Source organism: Microchirus variegatus (assembly GCF_963457635.1).
Source record: "Microchirus variegatus genome assembly, chromosome: 17".
Lineage (NCBI taxonomy): Eukaryota > Metazoa > Chordata > Actinopteri > Pleuronectiformes > Soleidae > Microchirus > Microchirus variegatus.
Genome location: NC_139818.1, coordinates 4,443,730 through 4,460,249, shown reverse-complemented (window position 1 = coordinate 4,460,249; position 16,520 = coordinate 4,443,730). Strand labels below are relative to the sequence as shown.

Sequence of the window (16,520 nt, the reverse complement as noted above, 5' to 3'; positions counted from 1 at the left end):
TTTATATTCAACTATAATTTGCGTGTTCATCACATTTAACAGTAACTTTATGAACCGATAGTGACGATAAGACAAACATCCTCCCCGGTAATCAGTGGTGAAGTGACCGCAGCTCTCAGTGCATCACACGGTCACAGCTCCACAGTCCACACCGTCATCAGTGTCACGATGTCCGGGACTGAACACATGGATAAAGTGCAGCATGTCAGTCTCCTCTACTCAATGAATCCACATAACAGCTCGTTAATACATCGATAATACGTTTTAAAATAAATGTTAATGAGCGCAGAATAAACGACCATAACTTGCTTTGTCATAATATTTTAAAAATGTAAACGGAAAACCCCGCATTGTGTTCATTTATTCACATTTCTCATGAAGTTTTCATGTCGTACGGTTCACTGACAGCAGCGCTAAACCACTTCCCGAAGCAGTTACGTGGTACAGCGAGGCTGACAGACGTCATAATTTTGGCTCCTCCCCTAAATAAAGCAAGCCTCGATACCATGGATGTATTATATGAACTGGATAGAGCACCGCCCCCTCTGCCTTGAAGACAATTTTTACATGGTGGCCACTGTGGGTACTGCAACAGAAAACCCCATAAAAGCCCAAACTCCCAAAAAGTAATTTTCCTATTGACCACAATAGTAAAAGTGTCCACAGGACACCTCGAGACATGGACACAGGCTTTTCTAGATCTTTATATGGTAGTGACACTACTGCGCATGCTCTATGTGCCCCATAACCCGGAAATAAAAGCGGAAGTCAAAAAACTTTTTTGGCATTTGCACTGGGTGAGCATCTTCATAGGAATGAACGGAAGCGAAGGGGCGCCGCTCTATCCAGTTCATATAAACATCCATGCTCGATACATGCTTTGCGGAAACACCCCCTTCATTATTTGACACGCTCCGAAGGATCGACATGGTACGACCCATCACGAGTAAAAAGTCAATGCAAAGACACTAATAAGCAAATAACCTTTTCAGCTCCATTAGCCCCAGTTAGCACAACAATAGAAGCTAGCTTTTTTGGCTTGTTGTGTCGTTCCGAGCCGAGTCTGCTCCCCGAACTCTGTACAGCCATACGACTTTATACGCATACAGAGACCGGACAATAAAGGAGAGTGCTTGGATAAAAGTCAGAGTGGAAGTTGGACTACCTGCTAAGTTATGAAAATATATGTCTGTTGCTTGATTACAGCGGTCTGTTGTACTTTACCGTGAACCACAGTACCACAATCACGGCTGACTTTTTCCAGCATACTGGCTTGATGAGTTTACTTGCTATTTGCATCTAATGATCTTTGTCTTTTGATATGTTAATCTCAGCAGCATGCCACCCATCTAAAGGCCACATTATACTTCTCTGACTGTGTAATGCGTTATCCGACTGCGTAACCATGGAGACACCTTGAGCCTTCATACTTCTGCGTCGTGGACGGATACACGCTGCAATTTCCCGCCCGATCAGTAGAGGTCTCTGCGCAAGGTTGTTGTGCTTTTGGCTACAGTGAGCAATGGCGTCCGAGAGAGAAAGACTGTTGTTGTTGAAACAGTGGCCGTTTCTCATTTTCTGTGTCACGGAACACAGTTTTAAGATAATTTGAGGCGATTTGGCCATTTAGAGTCTAAACATGTGGTTTGTGTTTTAAGATGTGACGTATTTATAGTTTGGCAGCGACGTTGTCGGCGGTGATCAGCTCCGCTTCAGTGGACGCTCGGTGCGCACTGTGAGCCGGCACAGAGCAGCTTAGCTCGGCCTGTCCTGAGGACCAATCACAGCCCTTTCCGTCTCCGTTGTCCCTTGACGGAGTGACAGACACTTTAAAAATATTTTGTGCAGTCGGAGACAACACAGAGGCTCTGCGATAGGCTCGGCGTCGATGCAGAGGGCTTTACACAGGAGTATAAATTGGGCTTTAATGAAGAGGATCCATATATCCCTTTGACTGACACCTACTGCTGTCAGTGTTGCTACACAACAACTGAAGGACAGAACATACACTATCACCCCAAAAACCATTTACAGTTGGCTGTGTGTCATCAATGTAAGGTCCGAACAAACTGAAGATAAGATATAGATAAGATTATATTACTGAGAGAAAACATATATGTTTGCCTTTCCCCTCCTTATCAAGCATGTGCTTCTGTTTGTGGACTGTGTTTGAGGTTATCCATTGCTCTGATTTGTGATAATGTTGTCTCACAGGTTATCTCATCTAATTTCTTTATGTTTTAGTTTGTTTGTATGCATTTCTATTTTTGGGGAATACACTATTTATTGAATACATTCAATGCTTATGCTTTCAGTATTTCTGTTAATGCTGTTTGGCTTTTTGCTAACTGAAGACGATGTCTTTGAGTAGAAAATGTAAAAATAAAATCTGATTTGTTTCAGTTGCCATCTTGCCTGTTGGTGCTGATATTTGCTGAGGTGGCCCTTCACGATGGAGACGGAGCTTTACAGACCCTGTCATCAGTGTTCCCGCTTCAGAGCAGTGTTCGGAACGGACTACTTCTGCAGACAATGTAAACTTTAAATGTGTTTGTTTGCACAGCATCTTGCACCAACCAGGGTTCACTTTATGTACAGTTCTTATTATTAATAATTAACAAAATATATTATTTTTCTTTATGTATATTTATACTATTTTTTTAGAAGGTTTCTTTTCTACTTTATGCTGGGTTATTTTGAGTGGACAGCAAAGTAAGAATTTCATTGTACAGGGAAATGTTTTTCTTTACTGTACATATGACAATATACACTTTGAATCTTGAAAAGAGCATTTTCTGTGGCTTGACACTAAGATTACAAAAATGGTTGTAGCTATATACAGTGCCTTGCAAAAGTATTCACCCCCTTGGCATTTTTCGTGTTGCTTCACAATAAAAAACAACAAACATGACAAAATAACAGAGAAAGTCATTGTGCATAACTATTGACCCCCTGAAAGTCAATACTTTGTAGAACCACCTTTTGCAGAAGTCGTAGCTCCAAGTCACTTTGGACAAGTCTCTATAAGCTTGACACATCTTTCCACAGGGATTTTTTCCCATTCCTCCTTGCAAAATGCTCCAGCTCCTTCAAGTTGGATGGTCTGCGCTTGTGAACAGCAATCTTTAAGTCTGACCACAGATTTTTTATTAGATTGAAGTCTGGGCTTTGACTACATGTACATGTTTCCCCTTAAACCACTCAAGTGTCGTTTTAGCAGTGTGTTTGGGCTCATTGTCCTGCTGGAAGGTGAACCTCCGTCCTAGTCTCAAATCACGCACAGAGTTGTACAGGTTGTACAGTCCAGTTTCCCAGTTCAGCCTGCTGAAAAACATGCCCACAGCATGATTCTGTCACCACCATATTTCACTGTGAGGATGGTGTTCTTTGGGTGATGTGATGTGTTGGGTTTGCGCCAGACATAACGTTTACTTTGGTGGCCAAAAAGTTACATTTTAGTCCCATCAGACCAGAGCACCTTCCTCCATGCATTTTGGGAGTCTCCCACATGCCTTTTAGCAAACTCAAAGCGTGCCATTTCGTTATTTCTGGCCACTCTGCCATAAAGTCCAACTCTATGGAGCGTACGACTTATTGTCGTCCTATGTACAGATACTCCAGTCTCTGCTGTGGAACTCTGCAGCTCCTCCAGTGTTACCTTTTCTTGGAGACATCTCCAGCTTTTGAAAAAACTCTTTCGCATGGTACTGAGGAACCACCGAGTCTTCAAACGTCATCAGTGACGTCACTCGCCCTAAACAACACAAGCGTCGATACGCGCTCCACTAAAGACTTCCGGGATTTCTCAACACGCGCTCCGAAGCATCGACACGGGACGATACATCACTACCGAATAGACCGCTCCGTTCCCTGAACTCAGGTCTACTGGTTATTCCTAAAATAAATGGAAGTAGAATCGGTGGTAGAACATTTAGCTACCAGGCTCCTCTCCTGTGGAATCAACTCCCACTTTCAGTCTGACAAGTCTGACTCTGTCTCTGCCTTTAAGGTGAGACTGAAAATCTACCTTTTTAACATAGCCTATCGTCGAAGCTAGATCAGGTATGTCCTGATTAGAATAGTCTATCTATTATTGCATTAAAGAGCATAAAAGAGATTGTGTGCATGTTGATTTAGACATATTGTTTAATTTTACAGTGTTCATTGGCAACTAAGGTATGGTACACCTCAGGTGATGTCACAGAGTAATCCAAAAGTGATGTAATTAGTGTAATTCATTGCTTTTTTTCAGTAACTAACCCAACACTGGTCACATGTGTATATACAGTATGGTATTTCTCACTTCACACATGCACCAAGTGCAGATGCTGTACTGTTTAATGCAGTGGTTCCCAACCTTTTTTCCTTGAAGACCCATTTTGTGTCCAGGAAGATGTTGGTAATAAATTGTTTAATAAGTAAATATATTTAAAGGATGGATCGAAAATGACTTGCAGAGTTTCTATTATGCAAAAAAATTGTGTGATTACAATTGTCTAAATGTAATATGCACAACTATAGTTTTAATAATATGACAACCTAAGAGCAAACACAGCTCTGTGACCTCCATGGGATCTCTGGCGCCCCCCTGAGGGGGCTTGGAACATGGGCATCATGTATACGTGGACGGAGCTTCAGTGGAGTTTGAGTGGCATGTTGATATTTCCCACAGTCCAAAGTCAGGCTGAAGTCCGCACTGGTTGTTTTTAACACTCCCGGATGCTCCAACATATGTACCAATCACAATCAGCTGCAAAAGACTTTCTGACCAATCAGAAGCTAGGATTTATCCTACACGTCAGCCTCACTGAGTGTAGATTCCTGCAGACAGTAACAGAGACATGGCAGCGACTGGAGGTCAGAAGATGCCCGGGTGGGAGAAAAGAGCGCGGATACTGTTGTGTGTCTTTGGTTTGGTTCTGTCTGTGTATGCGCTTCACGTGGAACTGTCCAGAGAGAGAAACCCTGATTACAGGGCGATGTGCGACCTGGGGGAGTCAGTGAGCTGCTCCAAGGTGTTCACCTCCAGGTAACACACACACACACACACACACACACACACACACACACACACACACACACACACACACACACACACACACACACACACACACACACACACACAACGTCTCAGCTGTTGTCAAGTTACTATAGCAGCCTATATGTGATACTGTTTTCGCTGATCCGTGCGTCCGCGCACCCGTAGAGCTGCAGTCTCTCCACCCGCAGGTGCCAGGGAGAAGATATCAGTCAACACTCGCTGCAACCAGGGTAAAACACTGCGGTCAAGCCAGCCGTGGTTCGCGTCTGCCTGGTCAAATCAGCCGCACGTTTTTTTCTAGTGCGCGAATCTACTAACGTTTACGGTAAACGTAATGAAAAGGCACTGAAGAGCAGGGAGTGACTGTGAATAGTGCAGCCCCGGAGAGCAACAACAACCTGGAACAACAAAGTTTTGTTTACACCCCGAAATAAAAGTGGCAAAAAACTCACACAGAAGCTCCACTTTGCACTTGAGAAAGCGACTCCCAAAAACCGCTGTGACATCCACTGTGACTGTATTATAAACTCTTATAGCGCCTCCTGCTGACCAGTCTCTCGCTGTCGCTCCATTCACCGTCTCACTCGCACACACACACACACAACACTATCAACTCTTTTTTTCTGGTTTTATTTTGAAAAAACAATGAGCGTCTTGTTCACAGATTGAAGCTAGATTCTACTTGGAAAACACTGCCACCTGGTGATGAAGGGAGGCATTACTGAGACAAATATACTATGCATTCCAATGTGTATTTTTGTGATTCTCAAAAGCGAGGAATGCGTGTTCTGGCGATCCACAAATGCAAAATCACAATTCACAAATGCAAATTTCAGTTTTACAAATGTCACGTTATTTACAAATGACATCTTTATTTGTAAAAATCGACATACAAGTTACAAAACGGATTTTTTTATTTATTTTTTTTAATCTCAAAACACATACAAATCAAGTGGATCACAATCTGCACATTCCTGTGGATCTGTGCGACTTTCATGCAAAAAATATCTCAAAAATCCGTAACTGTGGAAAGCGAGGAATGCGTGTTCTGGTGATCCACAAATTCGAAATCACAATTCACAAATGAAAATTTCAGTTTTACAAATGTCACGTTATTTACAAATGACATCTTTATTTGTAAAAATCAATATACAAGTTACAAATTGGATTTTTTTTATTTGTGGATCTCAAAACACACATACAAATCAAGAAATGCGTGTTTGTATTGTACATTTACAAATATCAGTGGAACAAATTTAACTCCATAGTTATAGTATAGGACCCTATAGTGTGCCACAGTTAGTATCAAGACATTCTGATATATGTTTATTTTTTAAACCCTCTCCATGTAAAGATTTCTGATGTACAACATGTTCTATGTGTTATTAATAGTAGTGACATCAAATTATAAATACATATCTTTTGTAGTCCTTTAAAAGCTATTTCAAAATTCTATCACTGGGTTAAAATCATTACAAGTAGTTATTCATTTTTTGATGTTCACATTTGTTTTGTGTTGGACAATAATATGGTCAAGCAAGTATAGGAATCATAATTTTGATGACTAAGACAAAGTTCGGGCTCACCTGAGCTCCATTACTCTACAAAAAGACATTTTGACAGGCTTTTATTCTGAAACTATACATCAGAATGTCTTTAAACTTAATGGATCACACTACCAGGTCATGTACTATAACTCTGAAATGGAATTATTCTTTGATAACAGGGCATATTCCAATAAAAAACAACAACAACGAATGCCTTAAGACTACAATTGTCAATTATTTGACCTTTTATTTTGAAAGAACACATCACAACGTCCGTACATTTCTATGTATCCGACGGATGCTTTTAGCCTAATGATGGCTTGCTTCACTGACAGTGACAGCTCGTTGGATCTCATATAGAAAGTTAACAGCAACAGATTCAAAATGCAAATGTCACTCCTGGAATCAACTCCAGAACTTTTACATTGAAGATAAAATAATTTGGAAATAGCCCACAATTGTCCATGAAATAGCTTTTCAGTCAATTGTCCAATTACTTTTGGTCCCCTAAAAAGTGGGAGGCACATATAGAAAGTGTTGTAATTCCTACACCGTTCACTTGATTTGGATGTAAATGCTCAAATTAAAGCTGAAAGTGTGCAGTTAAAGCACATCTTATTCGTTTCATTTCAAATCCATTGTAGTGGTGTATAGAGCCAAAATAAAATGATGTCCAAATATTTATGGGCCTAACTGTATATTGAAAAGCTGCACCGGAGCGTCAGCGGATTATGTAAACAAGAAAAGCATGTGTCAGCTGGACAGTGAGAATCCTCAGATTCCAGCGGTACCATTTTTATCACTCTACGACCAAGAATCACGGATCTAGCCCCAAAATAAGAGTAAAACTAACCCGGGGTCTGATTCTACCGGTTTAGAGGTTTATAGCGAGCTGTCAATCACCCTAATTGACCAAGGTAAGTCAGAGCTATGTCGCTGCGTAACTGAAGACGATGCGGAGTCACAGAGTTGTTATTAACCGCACAGGAAGCATCGATTTACAGCGAGTTTTTGTACTTTTTTCTTTTAAAAACAAGTTCTTTGTTGAACAATAGTGACATATAAATAAAATTAGATGGGTTTTTAATAATTTGGTACCTAAGAAATCTCAAATGGCACAGATGGTGCCTCATTGTGCCAAAAGAGAGAACGCCCAGACATCTTTTTACTAAAACCTCTGTAACTTTACTCTGCTTTACTTCAACAGCATCAGACTTTGCATAGCTCATGTCCACATGTTGTTACATGACCTCCATGTGTTTAAGCTCCTACTGCATATTTTAAAGGTGATATTTGCTTTAAAATGCTATATTTTTTTAGGCGAGTGAAAAAAGTATTTTATGCTGTGTTCCATGTACATTTACTCTGACACAGTTGCATATACAGTGAAACTTACACCTCTGGTGGAATCTCACAAGTGTCATCTTTATTTGGATACCAAAATATTCCACATAGAGCTTGTAACTGCAGAGATTTACTGTATTTAGTTTGGGCATGTCATTTTCGAGCAGGGACTCCAAAAAGAGGGTCAGGGAAGAAGAGGTTAAAGGTCCCATATTATACCCTATTAACCCAAGTAAAACTAGGTCCTGGTGCCCTAATGAACATGTCTGTGTCATGCTTTAGTCCAAATATCATAAGGATGAAGCACAATAGCAGTTCAATAACTCTGCCAAAACAGCCTTTTTCAGAACGCTCGGTTTTGTGCCTGATCATTTACATGTTAATGAGACCCAGGTAAATACACATCCACTGCTTTCAGGGGAGTGTCGCCACTTATCACCGATTGTCATGCAGCGTCATCACAACCCCCGCTCCATATACCCCATAGTAATGTCCGTTTACCTGTTACTGAGTTTCACCGTAATGCATAGAGTGACCACAATTTTGGCTTCTAGCTAGGGCTGAACGATTATGGAAAATAATCTAATTGCGATTTTTCGTGCCAATATTGCGATTGGGATGCGATTATTTTTTAAGGTCTTTATCTTCTGTATTATTAAACAAAGACAAGCAATACATCATAAGTATGGCCAATACTATATTACATTAAAAATAAACTGTTCTTTCCTGGAAGACAGACTCTGTTATGATGACATGAGGTGATGCATGAATTGATGATTGATATTTTTATTTAACTACTTCAATCACAATAGTACATTTGGAACTTACAAACATATGAACATAAAGTGCTGACAAGGAACCCTGGTGTAAACATTAAAATGAAAGTCAGTCACAAGTCACACAAAGTGCAGATTGCATATGTGTGTGTGTGTGTGTGTGTGTGTGTGTGTGTGTGTGTGTGTGTGGCGCTTTACCACACTTAGTTTTTCGACATCTGTGAACTGTTAGACAGTCATTAAATAACATAATAATAATAATAACAATAGTAAATAAAAAAAATATACACACAACCCGTTTTGAAGTGCGTTCATATGGCGTAACTAGGGATGGGAATTTCAGACATTTTGAGAGTCGATTGTCGAGGTCCAAGTGTCGTTTTTTTTTTTTTTTTTTAACAGCAGGATCTCGACTGCGTGAGATGCGGTCTTCAATCGTGTAGACGGCTTATTGTTGTGTCCACCCCAGTCTAAAACATTAGCGCAAGCTCGTTCGCACTACACACACGCTTGGACACGCACAGCCACTGGAGGGAACAGCTGTTGTCACCATGTAGGCTAACGTTACAGGTGACTGACACACACTCATCCTACAAAGCAGCCTTTGAGCACCACAGACAGCGGCCGAAGCTCCATATTTACTTTACTGACCCACCCTCACCTGTTCCATTCACAAAAACGGGCCGTGACTCGTCCTCCTCAGTGTGCGCATGTGAGCGCGCAGGGAGCCTGCACCGGAGTGCAGCGTCTGTCGTTAGACAATCTCGTTCGATTATGTCACATGTTTTACACGCGCATGTCACGTGAACAGCGTATAATGCAGCCTTTGCGGTTAGACAATTGCACTTGATCATATCGCGATATTATCGCAAATGCGATATATCGTTCAGCCCTACTTCTAGCTATCATAAAAAAATCAAAGAAAAACGATTAATGCGCCATGCGGCGCGGCGTGTATGTAAATTCCCATGCTAGAAAAAGACCCTGAACGCACCAGTGTAACTGCGTCTCCAACTGGTGTGTGGATCAACAACACGAGGAGAGAACGTGGAAACACGACAGAAAGGCAGCCTTTGGTTGAGAAAAAATGTAGGACAACATCTACATCTTTCTGCAGTGCTTTCAAACGCGTGCTCCTCATATCACCGATCCACACGTCACTCGCTAACTGCAGGCACATAACTGGTGCGTTCAAGGTGTCCCTCCAGCATAGGAATTTACATACACGATCAACAACAAAGGGCTTGTGAAGCTTGTGAACATTTTTTTCATAAATAAAATATATCCACTGGACACAAAAATCTTCTGAGGCTGGAAGTTTGTGTAAAACACTTTGCTCCGCTGTACTCCGCTCTTCCTACCTCGCCTGCAGTCTCGTATTTCACAGGGACAAGGGGGAGCTACGGTGGAGCTGTGAAGTACTCTGTGAAGTACTCTGCCTGGCGGGGTGCCAACATTCACGGTGAAATGTCCGCACTGTCGTCACTTAGTCGGGAGGTGTAAACATCGCATGTTTTATCGCCTATACTTACACAAAGTGGAACCACTAAAACATGACTGAGTCTTGTTTTTTCACATTTTGGGGACTGGTATGGCCCACTGAGTCCCAAATATAAGTGGGGACCTTTAAGCACTTAATGTTCAGGCCCCTTCATACCTGAAAGACCTAGTTTTACCTGATCACCCTAACAGATCACTTAGGTCCCAAAATTCAGGCTTACTTCAGGTTCCCAGAGTCTGTCAGAGCAGAATGGGAGGCAGAGCCTTCAGTTACCAGGCTCCTCTCCTGTGGAACCAGCTCCCAATGACACCTTCTCTGTATTTAAAGTTAGACTTAAAACTTTCCTTTTTTATAAAGCTTATAGTTAGCAAAGTGCTTTACATATTTAAAAACAGCCCATCCCACCCCACCTAGACCCCCACCTCATTACATATGCATACACATGAACACACATGCACGCACACACATACATATGTAACCCAGCTCACGTGCTGCGTCTGATGCCTCTCTGCACCCGGACAATCTGCGTTGTGCTTTACTGGTTGTGAGTGGGTGTGATGCAGAGGGACGAGCCGGACACACGGTGGCAATTGATTGTGGCTTTAACCGCACCAAATTATTTTCTAGATTTCACTCCTTTCAAGTACATAAAAACATTAAAACATTAGTGTTTTGTGTATAAAGCAACCCCGACCAAAACCGTAATAACTGTACAACTTCAAACTAGCCACACTCGCAGCCGATATAGCATAACAAATATTATCAAAATAAAGTTACATATCTCCAAGCACTTCAGACCATTCATCAGAATAACTTAACAACCGTAATACTCGAAATATTCAAACTCTGCTAGAGAGAGCAGTTCGCCAGGTGCTTACATTTTCGAGTACAGAAATGTTTTTAAACAAAATGGCCATCTGCAAAAACAAATGGATATGTTGAATAAAATCATAAAAAACTACATAAGCTAAAAAATAAAAAATAAATAAATATAAAATGCAAAGAAAATATAATTAATAAAAATAGATAAAATGAACTCTCATAAAAGGAAATTAAGAATATATATAAGATATAAGATACAGGGGGCTAAAATATAAAAAAATTACTAAGAAAATAAGATATTAGTTAAAGGCCAGATTAAATAAGCGGGTCTTGAGCCTCCTTTAAAAATATTAACGTTCTCTGCGGCCCTCAGGTCCTCCGGCAGGCTATTCCACAGACTGAATAGATGCCTCACCATAAGTTAGTTTTTTTTTGTTAACTTTGGGGATTATTAAAAGGCCAATGCCAGAGGATCTAAGGGTCCGCGAGGGTTCATATGGTAAAAGCAATGCTAAGAGATAACAAGGTCCAAGACACCTAAGACATTTAAAAACCATTAAATGGAGCTTACAATCAATCAATAAAACACAGAGGGATCCAATGCAGTGATTTTAAAACCATTGTTATATGTGCGCGCCTTCTGGTCTTCGTCAGCACACATACACATGCCGCTGAATTTTTTAAGAGTTGTAAAACCTGAGATGTTACTTTTTGGAAGACCAAAAATCAGGGCGTTCCAATAGTCGATACAACTGGCGATAAAAGCATGCATTAGCGAGAGAAAAAGGGCGGACTCTGGCTATGATGTTTAAATGATAAAATCCTTTTTTTGTTATGTGATTAATGTGTGGAACAAATCACCAGATATAATAATAAAATTATAAGTGGCATGGATTATTGTTATTAATTATTGATACATGATTATTATGCTATAATTAAAAGTCGATATTAGTATAATTTTGATCAACAATCTCTGCTGCTGCTCATATAAATGACACTGTATGTTATGATTCCCTTTAACGGGAATCAAGACCTATGCTGTTTTCATTTCCTTCTCATGTGCTTTTCTGACTTTTTTGATTTGGCAGATGGGGACGTGGCTTTGGTTTGGTTCAGTTCTTCGTGGCTAAAGATAACCCACTTAACCAACCCAACAGCCTGCTTGGCATCATATTCTACACTCTGCAGATGGGCCTTGGTTAGTATGTCAGCTGCCCACTTTCCTGCACCAGGAACTCCATAGAGAAAGTCCCATTTTTAGCCTACATTGACATTGGCACTTCTGATCTACTGCTGCCTGCTGCCTCTCTCAGGTAACCTACGTAGAGCTTTACACAGTACAGAGTATAAATTGGGCTTAACGCTGCTTTGCCAAAATGGAGAAGACATACAAATTACAATGCATACAGAAACAAAATGAACCAAGCCAGGTGAAAGGAAGGAAAATTATATGATGATTTTTTGTTCTAATTTAATCTTAATTTGTACAGGTTATCCGATTGAGGTGTCATCTTCAATAGAGAATATAGAAGTTATCATAAGTAAACAGTAAATAAGTAAACAGACCAAACAAGAGTTTTGATGCCAGAGCAGTTACTTTTTTAGTCCATGAAAACGGAACCAAGGGTGACGTTTTGAGATTTTCCCACTCTGGACAGGTTTAAAAAAAAAAAAATAATAATAAATAAAAAAGACAATTTCAGTTTTCCTGGGATGTCGTTTGCTTGCTTGGATGAAACGCCAATACGATAAACAAACAAAAAAATGTGTTTCCATGTGGACAGGCCCTTACTTTGTGTCCATTGTGGGCTATTGTAAAAACATAAAAGGCTCATTCTGCTGTAATAATCAGAAACAATAGATGATGAGGTAATTGTACACAAAGTTAAGTATTGAACTTCATATAAAGTAAGTCAAGCTTCTCAATGATTGGATAAGGGTGCAGGACTTCCCAAATACTGCTAAATAAGCAGTATTTTTGAGGATTTATAATGCTCTTATTTTTTGTCTTTATTGCAGGTCTGTCACTATCCAAGAAAGCAGCTCTGTCGTTGGTCGTCTCCTCCTGGGTGTCAGTGGTCGGCTCCCTTTACCTCGCCTTTATTCTTGCCTTTGTTCTGGGGGATTTTTGCATGGTCTGCGTGTCTACATATATCGTCAACTTTGCACTGCTCTTCACCAACCTCAAAAGAAGGAGAGCAATTGAAGGAATAAAGGAAAAGGCTAGATAGACTCTGTTCCCTGAGAAATTTGCTGCCTTCAGGAGGTGTGGATACGGAAAGCGAGTCCCTCCCATGGTGTTTTTCTTTTCCAGTGGAACAGGACTGAATGTGCACCAACACACGCAAGATGATGTAAGAAATTTGACAATACAACAGATGTTTTTGTACATCAACGCACATTTCTGATGCTAATTACAAATGTTTGCTAAATATTGTCCCTGCTTGTGAATACATTAGTGTAGCATAGATTGTATTAGATTGTATTATCATTGATTTGATCCAATGTGCAAATCACAGTGTATACAAATAAAAAATAACTAATAAAATCATCATATGTCATATAGACATATTATGTATATACAAGGTGGTATTCATGAATGAAATGTGATTATGAAATATACAGTGGTACAGAGGTTCTCACTACTTTCTAAACATGATAAAACATTTTTTATAATTTCAGATTACAAAATGAAAAAAAAGTACTCTGAAGCCTGAAATAGTCTAATAATAATAATACTATATACATCATTTATGAGTTTGTAATAATCTTAATGACTAAATTTGAGGACACATCACTGCCCTATATTTAAATGACAGTTCACTTTAGTTCCACTTGATGGAGCTATGTTACAAATATTTTATAATTTAAAATATATCTGTTTATTTGTTATTCCATGAATTCATTTCTAAAATCTTTATTGGACCTATGAGATGTCCATTAAATGGAAACTTTTTGAAGTGTGGTTGTTTAAGGTGGTGACATCAGTTAACTAGAGAACCAGCCTGAGACAGGCTCACTCCCACTAGTGCAGCAGATAAGTAAAAAAAACTGACATTTGGCACAGATACTCTCTAAGGGCCACTATTGCGTGGCGTTGGCCACTCAAAAATCAAATATGGCAGCCATTTTTCAAGATAATTCAATACTTATTATATCAATTATTCAGACAGTGATCCAAGCATAAAATTTGATACAACAACTCTCTAAATGACATATTAATGGCAAAGATGTCCCTCAAAAATTCAAGATGGCTGCTCCATTTCGGTTCAATTGTGAATGTCTGTTTTGTCTGCCTCTTCTCCTTTGACCTGTTCGGCTTAGTTAAACTTGCCATGGATGTAAAATCCCTGCCGGCATAGCTCTCAGGTTCATTGGAGTACACAAGGCAAGGTGCAGTCCACAAAGAGGAAGGGCCACTGTTAGAAAAAGGAAGTGGTCAGTAAAAATTCAGGATGGAAACCATTTTTCAAGTTGGCTGCCATTCCTGTCCTATGTTCATTGCCACTGTATGTAATTGAACACTTCGACTGGACACAAAGACACTGACGATTCTAGGTCGACCTGAAATAAGGTAAGCAAAACCGCTAAATTGAGAAGAGACTAAAAGGTAAAAGGTGATATAAATCCTTGGTGTGGCGAACCCCACTATTTTCCGACAGGAAACGAGAACTTCAAAAGCTTTGAAGCGCTGGGTTAAAGGCCTGGGGACTTCAGGATCCACGAAATAAAAGGGTGAAAGGCCCGGGGACTTCAGGATCCCCAATTAACTTTTTTTAGGTTTTAGAAATTCTCCAGGGATAAAAGTGAATCAGTGTCTTCAGCACGAAAAGCCTCCCCTCTATTTCATGGAAACCTAACGGTGATAACAGAAGTGGGGTCACGATCTCACCAGCACCTTCAGCACCTTTTTATTATTTATAGTTGTTTTGGTTTTGTTGCTGCGGCTGCTGCTGTGTTCCTCTTCCCTCTCTCTCTCTGCAGGAGATGTGGCTGACCTACTTTCCCTGAAGACGCTGGTGATCGTCTACACATTCCGCCTCACCTGCTGCTGATTGGCAATCAGGAGGTCTCTTAAGCTGAGCCGCCCCGCTCACCAGCGTCAGATCGTTTTTCCACCTCAGTCAGTAAAGTCATGCTCCAGCTTTTTCTCTTTGTTATCGTTGACTCCCTGGAATCCTCACTCGCATTCTCTGCTCCAGGTCACCTGGTCTCCTGCATCTCTGAGAACCACTGGTTGTCGTCAGTCCTCCCTCTTCTCCTGGGAATCTCCTCCGTCGACTCCTCTACAGCCAGTGAGTTTGTTCCGTCTAGGAACGCGGCTCGTCTCCGAGCCACACCAACCCAGGTACAGCTGCATCGGCGTTACTTCCCTGTTTCTCCACCTTCACTTCCTGTTTTAGCGAAGTCGCTTTAAGTTCTCCTTTTTGTAAATAAATATTATTATTTTTATATACTTACCGTCTCCGTCTGCTTTCGGGTCCACCTCTCTAATTACACTTATCGCCTCCCTGAGGCTAATCCTAACAAGTGGTGTGAAAGTAATGCTGAATAGGATCAGTTGCTCGGGTGAACTCCATACAAACTGATCGGCTGATTTACTGGAAAAGGCAGGGACAAATAATGGAAGGAGAATTTAATAGGGAGAAAGAGTGGGATATTGGTAATGTACAGTTAGGTCCATAAGTATTTGGACATCGACACAGTTCTCTTTATTTTGGCTCTCTACATTGGATTTGACAGCAGAGCGGACAGCATCAAGACACACAGAACTCGCTTTTTTAACAGCTTTTTCCCGGCCACAGTCAGACTGATGGCAAATCAAAATCAAAATCACTGAACTCTGAAAAATAACCAGACACTACCTCACCTTAACCATGTGCAATATTCTGTGCAATTTCACTTACCCTGATAAATGTGCAATACCTCCCAGAGCAATACTGCAATATATATGTGTGTATCTGTATGCGTGGATGTATATGTATGTGTACATGTGTGTATGTATGTGTGTATATATATATATGTATGTATGTATGTATGTATATGTGCATGTATGTGTATATATATGTATGTATGTATATATACATGTGTATATGTGTGTGTGTGTATATATATATATATATATATATATATATATATATATATATATATGTGTGTGTATATATATATATATATATATATATATATATATATATATATATATGCTGAATATTTGTATATTTTTATTTGCATTTACATTTTCTACATCTCCTTTTACATTTTAAAAAAACAAAAAAAAAATTTATACCATGTATAGATTTGAGCTATATATTTATTTATATATAAAAGTGTGTTCCTTTTTGGAAAAAAGAAAAGAAAAAAAACAAAGAAAAACTGACTTGTGGAACCCGCAAAATATTGTAATATTTAATGTACCTGGACTGTTGTTTAAGCATAAATGGCAAATAAAAAACTTGAAACTTGAAACTTGAAATTAAACGAACAAGATG

The 16,520-nt window shown here is 39.9% G+C and overlaps 1 protein-coding gene across 1 annotated transcript; it reads left to right on the top strand.

The window, feature by feature from the left end:
- Positions 1-4,841: 4,841 nt before the first annotated feature.
- vkorc1 (vitamin K epoxide reductase complex, subunit 1) lies at positions 4,842-13,459 on the top strand (the record flags this gene model as incomplete). Its single annotated transcript, XM_083903836.1, has 3 exons — positions 4,842-5,029; positions 12,120-12,229; positions 13,051-13,459. The coding sequence occupies 3 exons, from the start codon at positions 4,842-4,844 to the stop codon at positions 13,260-13,262; spliced, it is 510 nt and encodes a 169-aa protein (XP_083759962.1). The 3' UTR covers positions 13,263-13,459.
- Positions 13,460-16,520: the final 3,061 nt, after the last annotated feature.